At 45.3% G+C, this 17,370-nt stretch overlaps 1 protein-coding gene across 1 annotated transcript in view; it reads right to left on the bottom strand.

The window, feature by feature from the left end:
* Nucleotides 1–5,110: 5,110 nt before the first annotated feature.
* The window catches only part of APLP2 (amyloid beta precursor like protein 2), a 49,624-nt gene continuing 37,364 nt past the window's right edge, over nucleotides 5,111–17,370 (bottom strand). Inside the window, exons 11-18 of the mRNA XM_005427889.3 lie at nucleotides 16,802–16,968; nucleotides 13,078–13,177; nucleotides 12,361–12,531; nucleotides 11,751–11,786; nucleotides 8,953–9,035; nucleotides 8,036–8,110; nucleotides 7,401–7,556; nucleotides 5,111–6,643 (exon numbers count right to left, since the gene is read on the bottom strand). Coding sequence (XP_005427946.3) covers nucleotides 6,542–6,643; nucleotides 7,401–7,556; nucleotides 8,036–8,110; nucleotides 8,953–9,035; nucleotides 11,751–11,786; nucleotides 12,361–12,531; nucleotides 13,078–13,177; nucleotides 16,802–16,968 — 890 coding nt within the window. The 3' untranslated portion in view covers nucleotides 5,111–6,541. The remainder of the gene's footprint in view (nucleotides 6,644–7,400; nucleotides 7,557–8,035; nucleotides 8,111–8,952; nucleotides 9,036–11,750; nucleotides 11,787–12,360; nucleotides 12,532–13,077; nucleotides 13,178–16,801; nucleotides 16,969–17,370) is intronic.

The raw sequence follows: 17,370 nt of genomic DNA, 5'->3' as shown, positions 1-17,370 counted from the left end.
AAAAAGCTGGTTTTGGTGTTCACTCTTCAAAGCAAGGAGAAAGCAATTAGCAAAAGGCAATACAGACAACATTCCCAGAACTACAAGCAGAGGAAGGCACTAAACACATAATCTGTACAAAAAGGATTATTAATGAAGTAACTGGAATAGCTGAAGGCTGAATCTGTGACCAAGCCTTGGGATAGTCCCAGTCTAGTTCTTGATTCTCAATAGCTGGAGTGAGCTCCAGTAGTTTATTTGTGTCACCAGCAAGGGGTAAATCCAAAATTCAGCTCTTAAAAAACCTCAAACCACTGGGAATTCATCCCAGCAGAGAATGGCTGGGTCATTGCTTTACCTGCAGTTCATTTCTTTTCCAGTATCCAAATACTCATATGGCCATAAGGAATGTTTCCTTCCTCGTGCCTGATGAAAACTCATGTCCATAATTGCATCTTCACAGGATAACACAAAATCTAAAACAGATGATCCTGTTGCATCCAAAAAAGTGATACCAAAAGGTGCACAGGAAGGGCTAAGCCCCAGATAAAGGGGCTGCACACAAATAAGCTTGCCTAGAGGAAGAAAAAAGGATGATATTTCCCTGTGACCTGCTCTCAATGTAAAGATCCCCCTTTAGACTTCCCTGGCCTCAGATAATCACAGTTTTTCCTGCCCCAAACCCCATGGATATGGGCAGGAGAGCTGCTGTTGGAAAAGGCAGTGTTATATTGGACCACCAGAGACCTGCTCTGACCCAAGCTGGAATTCAGTGAGATGCCCTCCAGAAGTTCCTTCCAGCCTTCATTTTCTGCATGAGTCTGCTCCAGCTGCAGGATTATTCCCTGCCGGAGCACCACACTGAGAAAACAATTATTCCTCACTCTGCATTTGGTGAGGCAGTGGAGAACCAGCCCCACTCTGTTCTCCACTGCAGGAAGCAGAGCCCCTGGTCAGCCCACAGGAGAACAGCCCGTTCCCTCCCTTTCACACATATGCCCTGCAAACCCAGGCAGCAGCACCAAAAGCCCAATCTGTAGGACCTCTATAAGGTTGCTCTAAGAACAGGTCCTCTGCCAGATGTTTGCAAACACACCCTGGGAGCACCAAGACCAGCTCCAGGATGGCAGCCAAGACTGTGCCAAGTCCCCATTCTAGCAGCCACCCAGGGAGCAGCTGAGGGAGCCAGTCCCTCTGCTCAGAAGCTTTTACACCACTTTCTCCCTGCAGGTGTTTTCTCTGAAGTGCCTGTGCTTTCAGCTAAAAACATAAATCCACCCTGGCACCATCCAAGAGACCAGAGTTTCCCTCTTTCTTGAGCTTGCCATAGACAGAGCCCTTCCTCTCAGAGACCTTGCAGGAGGATACACCAAACAGCTGCTATGATAGCATCCAGAAGGGATATTAAATCCCAATCTACCATCTGCATCTCCCTTACCCCTCACTGACATTTTCTAGAGCACCAGAACAGCACCTCAGCCTCTTCAACATCAGAGCAATATGTTTTACAGGGAGAGATTCTTCACAGCCACACACAAATGGGATGAGCAGAAAGTTCAAAGCCAAGAGTGAACACATTCTCAGGGATTTCACTTCCTTCTGCACAGTCAGGCAGAGAAAAGCCCCTGGTGTGCAGGCAGGGACACAGAGGAGAGAACTGATGTTCTCTCTGCCAGGGAATGTTCCCAGGGAGCAAGTGAGGAGGAGGAAGGAGATCCCTGCTCTCACATGGAACAGGTGAGACACTCCTGAGAAGTTCCTGCCTCCAGAGTGGCCTCCAGCCCAGGTCCAGAGGACGGATGTTGCTGTGGAGACTGCAAGGATGTTGAGGATGTCAGGAGGATCATTTGCAGGTAAACTGACTCCCCTTGCTCTTTCTGCTCTCACGTTCAGGGCTTATTTAAGGTATGGAAACAGACCTTTGGCTAAGGCTCCTACCTTTCCACAGCACAGCCAGGCTGTGGGACCCAGAGCTCCATGAAGCTTTAACATGGGAGGATGAGGGAGCATTCAGAAAACTGGGATATCTCCAAGCTGTTTCACAGCAGACACAGCAATTCAGGTATTAAGTTCCACAGACTCTGTCCCATCACCTCATTTCCCTTAAGGGTCTTTACCTCCTCCCATTGACACACATCATGGCAAGGTTTTGGGGAGATAGGACCACTTCCCTCAGGCCCAGTCCCTCCCACCACCTTCAGCCCCACACTCCAAGCACCAGAGTCTGTTCAGACTCTGAACCTCCCTGATGCCATCCAGAGACTGATGGTATGAAACATCCAGCTTGTTCAGCCCACAGCCTGTTCTCAAATTGCTCTCAGGAACCCAGTGCTGCTGGAAAGAAATTTTTTTATTAACTCATCCTGGCAGCACACAGAGAAAGCCTCCGGTCCAGGGGTTAAGTCCTCCTGCTACAAAGCACAGTCTCCTCACAGGTCACTGGTAAACACAGCAAAATGCTCCTGTGTTTAACCCACTCACTCCTGCGGAACCACAGGAATTAAACCCTCACCTCTATCAGGGGCTGTGCCAAGAAGAATCTTCTCCCCGCCTCTGCAGCAAAGCTACCAGTGCCTGCTGAGATCAAACTGTGAATTTATGGAGAGGCACCCAGAAGGTTAAGAATGCTCTGACTTCTGCACTGGAGAAACAGCTTTTGAGCCTGCTGCTTTCCAGTTCCTTGAGACTTCCATCCCACAGTGCTGCTAAGGATCACAGCCAGGTGATCTGCATGTGGTCCCACTGAGACCTGAAAGCAGGAGCAGCTCACTCACCCTTGCTTTCCCTGCCTTACTCTACTATGTCCAATAAAAATGGTCTTTTTCTGGCTCATCGCTGTTGCCCCTCGCTGTGCATATCTGGCAGCCTTTTTCACCACAACAAAGCCACTGATGCCACTGACTGAGTTGCACCTGCTCTGGAGACCACCCAAATTCCTGTGTGGTGGCACCAACTTTAAGCACCACTCAGGCTGGACCAAAAGGACACCTCACCTTGAGACTTGCAGCTCTCAAACATCTACCTGAAACACCCCAGGTCAAAGGATTAGGAGGGTTTATGTGCTCCATCAGGTGAATGTCACCTTTTGATGGGGCAACAGGGAAAGGCTCCAGGCACTGTATCACCACCTGCTTGAGCTCATCGTGGGCACCTTTTAATCTCTTCTGTGGGCCAGGGCTGAATGATCAAAACCACACTTCACACAAGTGTTGCTCTGCACATCAGAGACAAGTAAGGCTGGTAAAATCAATCCACCCACGTTCCATCCACCTGCTCCTGTGCACATCACAGTCCTGATGCACTGATGTTCATCACTGCCCTTGCATGAATGCTACAAACAGCTTCAGAAGAAAGGACACAAACTGACCCAGCACTTCCTCTGCTCAGCATTCCCGAAGACCCTTCTCAAACATCCTGTTTCCTCACCAGAGAGCTACACTGCTCCTCTTGAAGCACTTTTTCTTTAAAATCAGTTTTTCTACTGAAATGCAGCTCTCCACATGCTACAAGTCTTCCCCCAGCCAACTGTGCTCTGAATAATTTAATTTTAAGCATCTCATTGCCATTAAACTGCTGATATTTTCCCAAACTACCTCATTGCCTTTTTGCTGGGATCAGCCCCTCTGCTTGCACAGCTTATACCAGGAACGCTTGGGACATGCCTTAGCATCCATCTTCAAGCAGCTAAGTTTCAGCATGATTTTTCAGAAACCGTGGTCAAAATCCATCCTAAAGAATTGATCCCAAGTGCTTGGCAGTCTGTGCCAAAGCATGGAACTAACAGACTTTGATTCCAGCCTGATGTATTTATTTCGCAGGACTAATAGAATTTATCAAAGGAAAAATCTGATACACAAATTCAATTCTGGAACTCAGTCTGCAGCCTCTGTAATTTGTTTCACTTGCAGGTCACCCTACCTGAGGGTGCAGTTCAAGTGTGGCACTAGGCTGCAGATATGCTTTGGCATCATTTAAATTAAATTTAGTTTAAAATCAAATCTCTTTCCCAAGTAGTTGTGACAAGCCAACAGAAGGCATTTTCTAGGACAGCATCTGCTCTTTCCTCGGTGTCTGAATAATTTAACCAGAATATGGAGGTTTCAGTGGAACCAAGGAGCCCATGTTTTAAGGAGAAACAGGACAAGCAAGTGCTTCCTATTCCAAATTGCTAAACCTTCTTGTTTCCTCCTCTCCCTCTCTTCCTCCAGACCTATTGGCAACTACACAGATCAATATGAAGGAAAATTAATTCTGTCTATTGACCTCTAAAATGACATTCAAGTGACAGTGACTCTTAGAACATTTCACTGAGATGGGAGAGTAGGAATATGTGCTTGAGGTCACACCTCAAAGGAGAATAGAGAGGAATGAGACATGGGACTAGAAATAGCTTTGAGCTTTATAGGCTGTTAGTTTTGGGTGTTCTGGAAGAGAGACTTAAACCAAACAGTTTTTTCCCCTCATAAAACAGCAGCAGCAATTCAGTGAGTGCTAACCTTAATTAGCTGATCCCTGCCCTGGGCTCTATGACTTCAATTATTTCAGATCTGGCCATCCACCAGAAGCAACCACACAAACTGTGTCACTGTGAGGTCTTTATCCATGCCCTCATATCTAGGAATTCTAAGGTTTCCTGCTGTCCTTCTGCCCAGTCCCATTCCTGAGGCCTGTGGATGTCACAGGCTTTGAGCACACAGGCAACATAGGGTCCCTGAGCCTCTCAAGGAAGTGCAGGTGGATGGCCAGGGACAGAACAGCTTGTCACTGCAGAGAGCCTTGGCTCTGCTTGCTCCCACAGAGTGTGCCAGCAGCCACCTGCATCCTGGGAATGGGGAGAACCATCCACAGGATCTTCCAAAAGCAGCCAGAGGCAGCCCCAGCCCAGCTCTCCCCAACCTGCACTCCAGCAGCTGCTTTAACACTACTCAGGATCCAGATGTTTGTTTAGCATCCTGCCTCCTCCATTCCACAAAGGTTATCAGGATCTGGAAATACCATAAAAGACTCCAGGCATGGTTATACATCAGAACCTGTACAGTCTTTCTCACCCTCAGGGAAAGGTTTTGTGAGTTTGGCAGGGTGAGAGGACAGGGAATTAGAGCAAGCCCATTAAAAAAGAGAAGAAGCAATCTGGAAGTTAAAGTGTTTATTGATGTGTTTAAACTTTGTACATTCCCCACAGACCACACTAAGGAGTTTGCAGGTAAATCTGTGCATAGTGGGAAGAAACACGGAAAGGGGAAGAAAAAATAAAGTCACAGGAAAAATAGAAAAAATACACCACAGGTTACCAGAACCCCCAGATTAAAAAAAGCCGTGAGCATTAACACCAACTATACAAGCATTACAAAGACATGATGATGGTGAGTGGAACAATGCCCCTTTTGTTCTTCTTGGAGCCTATGCATTCTATTTCCCTTAGAGTAGGCAGCATCCCTTTCCCAACATGTCACTCTCTTCCATCCCCAGCTAAGAGACCTCTCTGTTTGTTAGCTCCCAAGGCCTCAGTTATTGCAGTGATCTGTCATTTCTGGCCCAACATCACCCAGGGAGATGCAAAGGCTCAGAAACCTGTGGCTCTTAACTACTTACCATGTTGGTGAGGCAGGAGAGCTGGGGAAATTAGAAAGTAGTAGCAAGACGGGGCTGTTAATGCCAGGTGAGTACTGAAGGAAACTGGCTGAGAACAGAGGATTTCAATTCAATACCAGAACTTCCAACTCTAGAGCAGAACTGAATCTCGAAGGGGAATGTGCAGACCCAAGTATGCACAAACCATGTTCTAACATTCTACTAGAATAACTATAAACAGAGATGCTAGAAGCCTTTTAACTCCTTGCCTCCAGGGAGTCTTGATTCCTAGAGCCCAAGCTGCTAAGCAGCAGGGTGCACACCACTGGCATATGAAGATGAGGGTTTTTTTCCTTTTTTTTCTCTTTTCCTTTTTTTTGTCTCATTATAGGGAATTTTGTTAGTTACTGTTCCCAATTGCTTCTTTGCTTATGCTGTTATAGCTTCTATCCCTAAATTAATCTCTTTGCAAGTCCCAGTGAAATTCACTTAAAAAAAAAAAGGAAAAGAATAATGCTTTATATACAAAAGCCAAAATGACCAAAGAGCCGCAACTGCCTCCTTTTTTGAAGGTGGGCTGGTACAAACAACCCTCAATATACAGGTGGTCTATCAGAAATAAAAATCAACATTTCCCATTTTTATATATATAGAGCTTGTATCAGACAACAGTACAACAGAACTGGTATTTTTCAGATTATTAAAAAAAAAAGAAAACTACATCTCAGTCAAATATCTGCAATAGATCAATTTTTCCCATTTAAGGAGATTTATATATCATATTGTTATATTATCATTTCTTCACCCATTTTAAAGAATGGAAATTGCAACTCTACAGTAGTAATTATAGTCTTAATGATCCAGGAGTTCTGAATGTAAGATGAAGTCCTCTTGAAGCAACTGTTGGTCAGTAGTTGATCCAAAACACTGGACCACTTTGGCCCTTCGCCCCGCACCTTTTCCTATCGGGGCTATTCCATCTTCATCTCTTTTATATCTGCATCTGCTCCAGGTATTTGTAAGTGGGATTCTCATAGCCATGGTTTTGCATCTTGCTCAGATGCCGCTCCTCAGGGGTGAGCATCGGGTCAACCTTTGAAAAAAACACATGATACTGGTCAAGGAGACCCTTCCAGGATTGACTCCACAAAACAACAGGCAACAGACAAACACTGAGTGAATACCATGGTGAGCACCAAATGGAAAAAAAAGGTAAACTGCAAAAGGTAATTTGAATAGAATTGCTTGTTCAAGAACTGATGCCTCCTGCCCACCCAATCCCCTGTGGGGATGTTCTCACAAATCTGTCATTGCTTAGTCAACGCTGCAAATCAGGGACCCACTTCTCTCATTGAAGAGGTTGTTGTGATCTCCTGCATGGGTGGGGCAGAGGGAAAAACAGCTTTCTCTGAGCTCCATTAAGTTGTCATAGAAATGTGCAAGGAAGAAGGAGCTGCTCTTCAGCATTTCGCCAATCACAACATCTTAACTGTCAATTAGCCAGGAGGACAAATTGCTGTGGATTGACTGACTGACTGCCCTGCTAAATATCTTGCCTGAAAAGCTCATTTACTGCTAAATCCTACCCTGAGCCAGCCAGGAAAGCCTAAGTAAATCCTAGTGATAAGCAAATGCAACTCTGGAGTGGCAGGTGCTGGCACAGCACACCTGGGACTGGCACCTGCACACTGAGGAACAAGCAATGATGGTGTCAGCAGGGATAGAGTTAATTCCTACCCAGCCAGAAGCAGAACTCTCCATGGCTTGGCAGCTGCTGCCATTCTCTACCCCCACACACATGTGATTCAACACTGACTATTTTCATCCTCAGTTATGGATCTGTTTCTCACCTCCACAATTCCATGGCTGATAGTCCCATACTGCCTCTTCCTCAGCATCACCAAGCTGATGACTATAACAGTAGCTATGGCAACAGCAATCACCAACAGCCCAATAAGGGCACTGCTGCTGAAGCCAAAGTCATCACGGAGGGAGTTGTCATTATCCTGGAGGGAAGAAAACAGAGCAGGTTGAGGAAGAGCAATAAGGGAGATGCACTGCTGAACACAAACCTAAACCATGGCTACTAGTAAGGTCTTTGACCATCTGTGGTATCGAGATATGACTGATTATACACTAGACAGTGTATATATATCACCCCTAAGTAGTCCATCCCTACATGTTTCACCTCTAAATATTCCATCAAAAGGATAACCAACGCAAAATTCTTTCCCCACTTAGTAGCTCTGGACAGACACTGGCCCACATCACTTCCCTATCCCACAAAACACTTTTGCAGTAGGAGTCAAGTTAATATCTAATGTGTGTTCACTGTTTACGTCCTTATGCAGAAGGACTGTACTGTGTTGCACTCTGCATGAGCCCCATGGCATCCAGGCACCAAATCCTGAATTCAGTAAAAATGGTCATCAAAATCCAGCATTAGGAATTTGCCAATCCCTGGATTCAGCAGCCACAAACGTACCGGCTCATCCACCAGCCCTCCGACACGCTCTGCGTTGAAAATCATCTCCTTCACATCAAGGGTTTCATCAATTACCTAAAAACGGCCACAAAAGTGTTTTATGGAAGGATCCACACAAAACAAGGAGGAGAAGGAAGAGGAAGACAAACAAGAGACCTTTAATGAATACTAGCAAAGGCTCAGGACCACTTACCATCTTCTCTTTGCTCTCAACTCTCAACCATTCCCAAGCACGGAATGTTCTCCATCTCTTATACAGCCACCAGAGACAGTATTGAGATAGTACTACAGCTAGTTACCTCCAGACTATCTCAAACTAAAGCCCCAATGAAAAAAAAGAAAAGTTGCTAACTTTGGACCCAGCATTTCTGTTATGTAAGATCTATCCTGTGGCTTTAAAGCAGTATCGAAAGGAAATTCAAAAGGTGACTTAATTTTTTTAAACCCATGGAACTGAGGCAAAGGGCTGTCACTAGAACCTAGAGAATTCTTGACACTGTAGAGACAACTCCTGCTGGGTTGCTCAACTTCAGAGGAAGGCGAGGCCTCCCTTGCCATGAAAAAAAAGTGGGAGACACAGATGGAACACACCAGCATTCAGTGTGTTCAGACAGTGAACGAACCTAGTGAAAATAAAGGGACATCAAAAGGTCTCTGCTTGGGAAAAGCATTCCTGAATCAGAGAGTTCTCAGAATCAGACTGCCAAAGATCTGAAGCTCTCCCCTTCCCCTCCCACCCTTCTGATGCTAATCATTATTAAGAGCCTACAATAGTCACCGAACTGATTCCCCCACACCATATGGATAATGAACACACTGACATTCTGTGAGCTCGAACAAGACATTGAAACAAGCCACTGCTATTAATTAGTGTCCACAGCAGGTTTAGCTTCACAAAATAAAGGTGGAGAGCTCACCACATTTTCATCCACCTTGTTCTTGCTATTAATCACTTTTTCTTCAGCACCAATCAGCCCATCCAGCTCAGTCATGCCAGAACCTGCACCAAAAGAGAAGGAGAGCCCATCAGCCCTTAGGAACATTTTGGAAGGGTCACCTACTCTGTGTAGAGCTGCCTTGGATCGTGTGTTTAAGTGCACAGACCGCTGAGTATTAACCTGTCCTCATGCTCCTCTGTCAGATGGCAGCTCACAAACTACAGTGACAAGTGATTAGGAGGGCTGTTAATGAGGGGAAATGAGGTGGCAATGAGAGGAGCAGACAGGACTCATCACCAAAATCAGGCTGAGGTGTCAATTCAGACAAACGGTACAGTTAAGTGCTTCTGTTAGATAGCTCCAGACAAGACATAACACACAGTAAGTGCAGAAACGGCTGCAGGTGTCACCCCAGGTCACCAACACCCCTCTGTGACCCTGAACAGGAGTGGACACACATCCATCTGCCAAGAGCCAGCACACAGGGAATGCTTTCAGCATTGCCCATTCTGCTGGAATCAGGCACATCAGCAAGCGCCTCAGGAATGGGAATTTGAATTCCAAGGTCACCCAGCATGGCTCTGTAATGAGCTGTTGTCCCATACCTGGCACAAGCCCAAAAAAAAAAAATCCCAGGACAAAGGAGGAGCAGAGAACTACACCAGCCTTTGTACCAGAACACTACTACCCCATTTCCAGGCTGGAACCAGCACTGGCTCAAGAGAAGAATATCAATTAACAGAAGGCTCTGCATAAACTGTTTTGATCCAAAGCATTTATAAATAGATCAGATCAGTAAGAGAGTCTGATGCAAACTGCCCTGACATAACATGGCATGTTAGAACACCAGTGTTCCACTGGTGGTGGGGACAATGTAATGACCTGTGACGCACTAGTGCAAAAGCAGGACAGTGAAGCCTCAAACCTGCAGCGGATCTTTCCAATGACATGGGGGAAATTCTACTACAGCACTTCAGGCTTTGCTGGTGACTGCAAACCCCCCACTCTGCACAAATTGCTGAGCTTGCAAGGTGCCCAAGACATGTCAACTGTGGCTGGAATTGGCAACATTTTCTTTGATGAGATGCAAAGACAGGCTAGTTGGCTTCAAGGCAAGTTTTTACAGTGACAAGTTTGTATTGCCTGAAAATGCCACAGAAATAACATTTCACTATGAAGCATCTCAGGTTTTAGTGCATCATGTTTTTCTTTAGAGGCAGTAATCAGATTCCAAGTACGGCCAAGACTGCCAGTCTGACCTTCCCTCAACTGTCAAAGCAGGTTATGTTATTATGGAATCAATGATTGGGATTTTCAAGAGAAACCAGCCACAAATAGTACAGAACTACTGTATCAGCTTTTGGCCTATGGTTGCTTTATTCCAGTTTCAGGAGCCAACCCAGCACAGTCTCCAGGGCTGAGAGTTCAGCTGCTGCATTGAGCTCTGCTATTTGTCTCAGTGTGCAGTACCAAGTAACAGACCCAGTGCTATGTAGCTCAAAGGCACAGTTTATATTATATACCTCACAGGGAAAAAAATCCAAAAACACACACCTGCACAAAATCCCCCCCTTACCCCACCAACCCAATACCCCCTCAAAGCCCTTGAGCAATTCAGTGAAAAGGGAAGGGAGAGAAGGAACAAGTGTAGGACAATTGCTGTCCCCAGGTCATCAGAGACTCTTATATTTACCCAGACAGGGAGAACTAGCACAAATTTATCATCCTCAAGGCAACACAGCAATTGTCCAAAAATTTAATAAATAAAATATCTAACTAAAGTCTGTTCCAATTCCTGCCAGAGCAGTCAGCACACTGTACACTGTTCCACACCAGGGATGAAGGTGACTTACATTTACAGAGAAATGTCAATAATGAGAAGAGTTTCAAGCTATTTGGTCTTCACTGAGTTACAAAACCACATGTGCTCACATGAAATGGTTATTAGCAAAATCTTTTGCTCTCCTTTGAGATCTACACAATATATTTGGAACCAAAGGCAGATTAAAACACTGGGTTTGCTCCACACACAGCTCATGCAGCACTACTCTGCAAGAGCCTCCCTTTTCTACTGATCCTTCCCTGATTCCATATCACTAATAGAGACATTATTTAATGCTAATATTTCTATGCTGCTCTTAAAGCTGTGTTTTAGCCAGGCACTGAGCTACTGCAGAATTAATCCTGAGTTAAGGGAGAAATGTAAAACAACACACAATTTGCTAGTATGGAGAGATGCTACGTGTGGGAAGGTGATGCCAAGGAAAGCACAAACATGAAGGAGGAATCTCCTGATTTATCTGCCCCATACTAGCTGCACTCCCATAAAGACATTTAAATTGGAAACAGCCTGTGTCCTGAAGTGTTTTGTGGTGTCATGGGGCATCAAGGACAGGTTCCACAGGAGGCAGAAGAGCCTCTGGACTATTCCCCCACCAGCACAACAGGGTTTAATCTGAGAAGTGTCACAAATGGAGAGATGCAAAGCACCACTGCAGACACTGGCTAAGGCCACCTTCCCCAAGGGCTAAGAGCCACTCCAGGCACTCTGAGACCCTTGTGAGCCCATCAGGGAGGAACACACACACAACTGGATGCTCAGGCTACCTGACTTCTTTAACACTAGGCCTAAACAAGCAAAAGTGAACATGATTGATCTAAGTGAAAGCAGGGAAATGAAAATCAAGGTGAGTATGGAACTAAAATGAAGCTATCAGACACATGGAGGAGGTAGAAGAGTGATCAAAAGCACTGTGAGGGAGCAGCTTAGAACCAACCTTTTTTCATTGGATGGTACAAATCCGGCTGAGGATCTAGCAGAAGGGAAAACAAAAACAAAAATAGCAGAGAAAGGAGATTAAGAGAGAAAGGAAAAAAGGTTTGTGCATGATTTCTGACTCAGACCCTGGGAAAAGCTCTTAGCCTACAGCTTTATGCTCAGGACTCTGTCCAAGCATTTTTAAAATAAATACACGCACACACACCAGCTGTCAACATCCAATGATACAAAAATATAGATATACATATTTAAAAAAACAAGAGAATTCCTTCAGCCCTTCAACAGGTCACAGCACAAAGATTTAACATTACACAAGAACTCTTTTGTTAAAGACTGAAAATTAATTCCAGAGTCAAGATGCACTGTAAAAACTTAACATTCACTGCAAAACGAAAAGAGAGAACAATTTTGCAAAGAGAAGAATAAGAAGATCATTAGAACAGCTCAGCAGACATTACTCCTAGCACTGCTTCTCCAGTGAATGAGGGGTCCTGTCAGGGTGACTGCTTTACTCTACATCACCCAAAGAGATTGGAGCTTTTTCTGTTCCAGTTGAGCCTACTGTATAAGGAAAACCACCAGTAAACCCAGTATTCAGTTCCACATACCTTCACTTTCAGGCAAGGCTGGGAAGGTTTTCACCTGGAACGGGTGGAAAGGTTTGCCATCCAGGGGAATTTCTTCACTCTCCTCAGAGCTCACTCTGACATCCACCTGGGACTCAGAAATGGAGGATGTGAACTGATCCATGTCTGCACGCTGCTCCTGAAGCAGCTCATCTGAAAGGAATAAAAGGAATTATTGCACAGACTGCATGAAACCTGGCAGTGACAGAGAGAGGCAGATGGTTTGAACCAGGCTAAGGCAGATCTGCAGGGGAACACTGCTCTCAGGGCTGCCAGGTTATTTTATCTTGTGCATTTCATCTGGAATTCTCAGTAAAGGCGTTGGTTAGAAATGCATTCAAATAAGGGCCAAGAGGTTTCATGTGGCAAGAGGATTTGGCAAGATGAGACTAACTAACCTATAAGGGGAGAACGCATCTGGGTTTTTTTAATGGATCTTTTAAATCTCCCTTAGAGAGACAGCTTTGCTAATTCTGAACATTGTTGACTTTTTCTTAAACGGACAGTGAAAATTCTTGGAACAAGTTATTCTGACTGGCTATATTGTAACATCCAGACAGTATCTTCCCTGAGCCTGAGCCCAAGCACCTGTTGTTGAGGGCACCCCCTTAAAGGAGAGAGCAATCTTTTGGGAGCTCATTGGATATAAAAACTTGGGAGTCTTAACACAGCAGCATAGGGGGTGGCATACACACTCACCAATTTCATCCTGGATTTCTTCAGCCACATATGGCACCTTGTAGAGCAGAGACAAGCTTTGATTCATCCGTTCCTCAATCACATGAAGATGTGTCATCACCTGCAGATGTAAAAGAATGTGTTGGAGTAAGCAAAAACTGTCAGTCACTTCACAGAACCAGTTCTTTCCTTGCTCAATAAAATATCTATTACTGGTGGATCTGCCATGGCAGGCAATAGGGGACACAGATCCATCCACTCCAATTCTGTGACCAATGCTCTCACACTTCACTGGAACTGGCCATCTGCAGATGGTGCTCTCAGGAGTTTGGCAAATGCTGGGAGTAAGAGAGGATTCAGCTGACTCTCACTGTAACCAACTCTCCACTGCAACACTAAAATGCCACCGAAGCTGCTATTTCTCATATGCCCAACATAGTCATAATTAATCTCCTGTAGCAGCTTTATTAAATGGATTATCATTCCTGACTGCTAGAAAAGATATAGGCAAAAGGAGCAGACAGGATATTTGATCACCTCTGGTTTCAGAACAAAGGTGCCTTTCAAACCAACTATGGCATTACATTTGTCCTACACCCACTCGTTGGCAGCAGTATTCTCCCTTCCTTTGAGCAATACATTCAAGCTCTGGGCAAGCTCAAATCACTCCTCCCAAGCACATTAAAACCAGTGGTGAGGTCAGGCCTGGCCTGAAGAGGGTGCTCCATAATCAGGGATCAAGGAGAGCAAGGAAAACATTTATATAGATGGCCAAACATTGCAAAAAGCTAGAGTCAGACGGACCTGTTTCACAGTCTGATGTGTGCCTGACCTTTAAGAGCAAGGATGAAAATTTAATTTTGCATGTGGCAGCTTGTCAATCCAAGAAATCGATCGAGGAGCTTAAAAGTGCATGTGAAAAGTAAAGTGAATGGAAATTGAACTATACCACCCACATCCCTTGCATGTTGATTTGTTGACACTGCAGCCTTCAGAATGAATTAAGAACTGTTTACGGTGCAGCTTAAGAACACAGTTCACACTCTCCTGCGCTGTGGCAGCAGCAGAACAAAGCGCTGGGCCGGGCTATGCTTGACATGTCTGAAAATGTGACCATGAATTCCACATGGAGAGCCAAGAACCATCACAACCACCACAGTTGCCACCACTCCTCCTGGATGTGCAGCTTAAGAAGAATCCCACAGGCAGTGGAAGACCAGGAGACACAAGGTGAACACGCACTGGCAACACCCAGAAAACAAGGTGGAATCCATGGAATCTGCCACCTCCCAGTGTGAGGTTTGCTTCTGGAAAATCATTCTGACACCACTCTGCCCCTCACCAGAAGTGACAGCAACAGGCTCCAGACTTTCTCCTACCCTTAACCCAGGATATTTCCACCTCCTGGTTATACAGCTTTTTTATGCATTTTTTCCTCAGTGCCTACTTCTTTCTCTTGGCAGCACTACATGTGCTCCACTGCACTGTCTCCCTGCAGCTCTCCATTCGTTCTTTTTCTTGTTTATCTTTTGTGCACTGCAGAATTCAAAGATACTCCAAAGCAGCACACCAGCCACAAACTGAGACTAGGAAAACATTCCTAAAGCTGCAAAAGGACAGTGAGTTGTCTCTGAACCTAAGAAAGGGCACATCCTTCCAAACAGATCATTCAGGGTTAACAGACCATTCTCGATCTGAATTTTGAATTGGCCTTCCAGCACATCTTTCACTATTTTAAAACAAGCAAAAACAAGTTCCAACATAATTCCAAAGACGCCTGGAGTATCTGCAAGTACTCATACAAATACAAAAGCCAGATTTGAAGCAACATATTCACATAGACCGCCCAGCAGAAGGAAAAGGATTTTCTGGCTGTTCAGAAGTAAAATACAGTGTAGTCGTGTAGTGGGTCTAGTGCAGGTCAAATGCCAGCGCATCCACTAGAATTACTCATTTTCTGCTTTGAAAATAGGGATTAGGAGGAGAGCAAAGCAGGCTCAGAACTTTAAAAGAAACTTTATTAACAGAATTAAAAGAAAAAATAATAAAAAATCAAAATAAACCTTCAGAACACTTCTCTGCTCCCACAACTTTTCTTTTCCCCACTGACAACATAAAGAAGTAAATTTGGTATTTTCAGTCAGTTTACCACTTTTAAAACAATCTTTCTTTAGTCTACTTAGGGAGAGGAGTCTCTCCTGCCATGCCATGGAGACTTTTCCACAAGAAACAGTTTTCTTGTGGTTTTGATTTTCACAATTAGCCCCTTCCCAGAAATCTGCAATCGTGAAGTCCCTACCACATTTTGGTAGTTTTCCCACAACTACCACCATGGGTCATTTCAGCTTGCTGGGGTGCGATTTTAGGGATGAGCTGTTCTAGTATAGAAACAAAAGTTCTCTTCTTTTATCTCTCGGAACAGAGGTTTTCTTCTTCCATCCCTGGGGCAAGGTTTTTCACCTCTCTCATTTCTCTCTGTTCAAGCTTCTCATTGGATCACAGCTACCTCAACATCTGCTTGCTTCAACACAGGTGCCTCTGCTCATAGTCGTTGTTAGAACGCTACCCAGATTGCCCCAGTGCATTCCATGAGTTACAGGGGAAAAAAAAAACTCTGGTGTATCAATTATACCTTCACCATAGCCTTACAAGAGAATTTTAGCCCAAGACTAAAGCATCTCCTCATTCTCCTCCCATCTGGGATTTGACTCTTTCTTCACTGACCTTGGTGCTGGGGGGGGCAGCGGCCGCTCTGGCTGCACACCTGGTTTCTGGCCCCTACGTGGTCAATTCCAGCCACGGGGCTGCTTTCTGTACGGGGCTGCAGGGCCGTCTCTGCTCTCAGCCGTGAGATTTTCCGCGGTGCCAGCGGAAGCCAGTGCAGCCCACAGCCGGAGCCAAACGCAGCCGGCCTGGCCCATCAGCTGTGGCTGAACTCAGCATGGCAGAATCTCAGCAGAGCCTCAGGCTGAGCCAGCCAGGCTGCGCAGCAGAGCAAGCCCGGCTAGCATCTAGTTACCTGTTCAAAAGCCAGAAGCAAGAGTGTTTTTTCCAGGGTTTGTTCATTTTAAAGTGTGATTTCACAGAGGTGTGTTTAGTTTTAAGTGGTTTGACAGGGTGCCTATATTCAAAACTAGCCAGTTGATTGGTTCTGTTGGGTCTGGAGGAAGCTGTTAGCAGTCCGCACAGAGAATCACTTCCATAACTAATGGATTTCCTCTTACAAATGGTACAACATAAACCCATCAAAAGCAGACTTTCTGATAAAGCTAACAACATTGATCGAGTACTTGGAAAGGGTTACAATTTATGCGTTGGAAACCAGGCAATAACACTGCAGAGGCACGAGACAATTCCCACAAACCCCAAACACAGGCACTGAAGATCAAGCCTAAGGAAAGAAACACAGACACTTGGAAGAACTGAGGAAGCTGTTCAAGAAAACCAAGTCCCCAGCAAATACATTTCAGGAGTGCTTGATAAAAGGAAATATAAAACTGATACTGACCTAGGTCTAAACCCCTCAACTTGCCACTGTGAGCAACAACGTATAAAACAGAGCTTCAATTTTTAACCCTGTCAGGCACCAAGGAAAACCATGCAGCGAGCACATCTGGTGACAGGAACTAAGCACAGGAAAGAGGGAGAGGTCCACAAGGATGAAGTTGCAACACACAGCTTCCAGAGCCTCCGACAGCCCCAGGGCTGGACAATAATGGCTCCCTTGACAGAAACCCCCTCATACCTGGGATTTCATCTGTGCAGCCTTCTCCGGATCCACTGCCAGGACATGCTGGTAGTGGCGGATGGTGTGCAGCCTATCCTTGTTCTCGGCACGGACATAGCGCTTCAGGGCCTGCAGGATGCGGTGGGGCTGCAGGACAGGAGCAGGGAATAGGTCAAACCACTGGAGTCAACTCCAAACCCACAGCTGAAAACAGCACTTCAGGTGTGAGCCTACTTGGGTGCTGGACAGATCTATCACCTGCACTCACCCCCCAGATTTTTTATTTTTATTTTAATTAAGCCGGTTTGATTCAGAACACTTAATTTTAAGTCAGTATGACTCAGAGCACCACATCTTATGAACTGTGCTTTATGGACACCAAACAAAGCAGAGTTTTTTCTCTGCAAGCAGGAAGGAGTGGGAGTCAATTACAGACCCACTGCTAAGTCTGCAGCACCAACTTCCACAATGAAGAAGCTTTCCTAGGAACCAATTCCCAGTTTCTGCAAGTCACAGGCAATCTTCTCACCAAGACATTCCCACCTGCCATCCTACCCAATGCTATCCTACTGGAAAAATGTGTGGGG

Source organism: Geospiza fortis, unplaced genomic scaffold, assembly GCF_000277835.1.
Source record: "Geospiza fortis unplaced genomic scaffold, GeoFor_1.0 scaffold140, whole genome shotgun sequence".
Classification (NCBI taxonomy): Eukaryota; Metazoa; Chordata; class Aves; order Passeriformes; family Thraupidae; genus Geospiza; species Geospiza fortis.
Note: the sequence above shows the minus strand (reverse complement) of the source record. Positions and strands in the feature narration are given on the sequence as shown.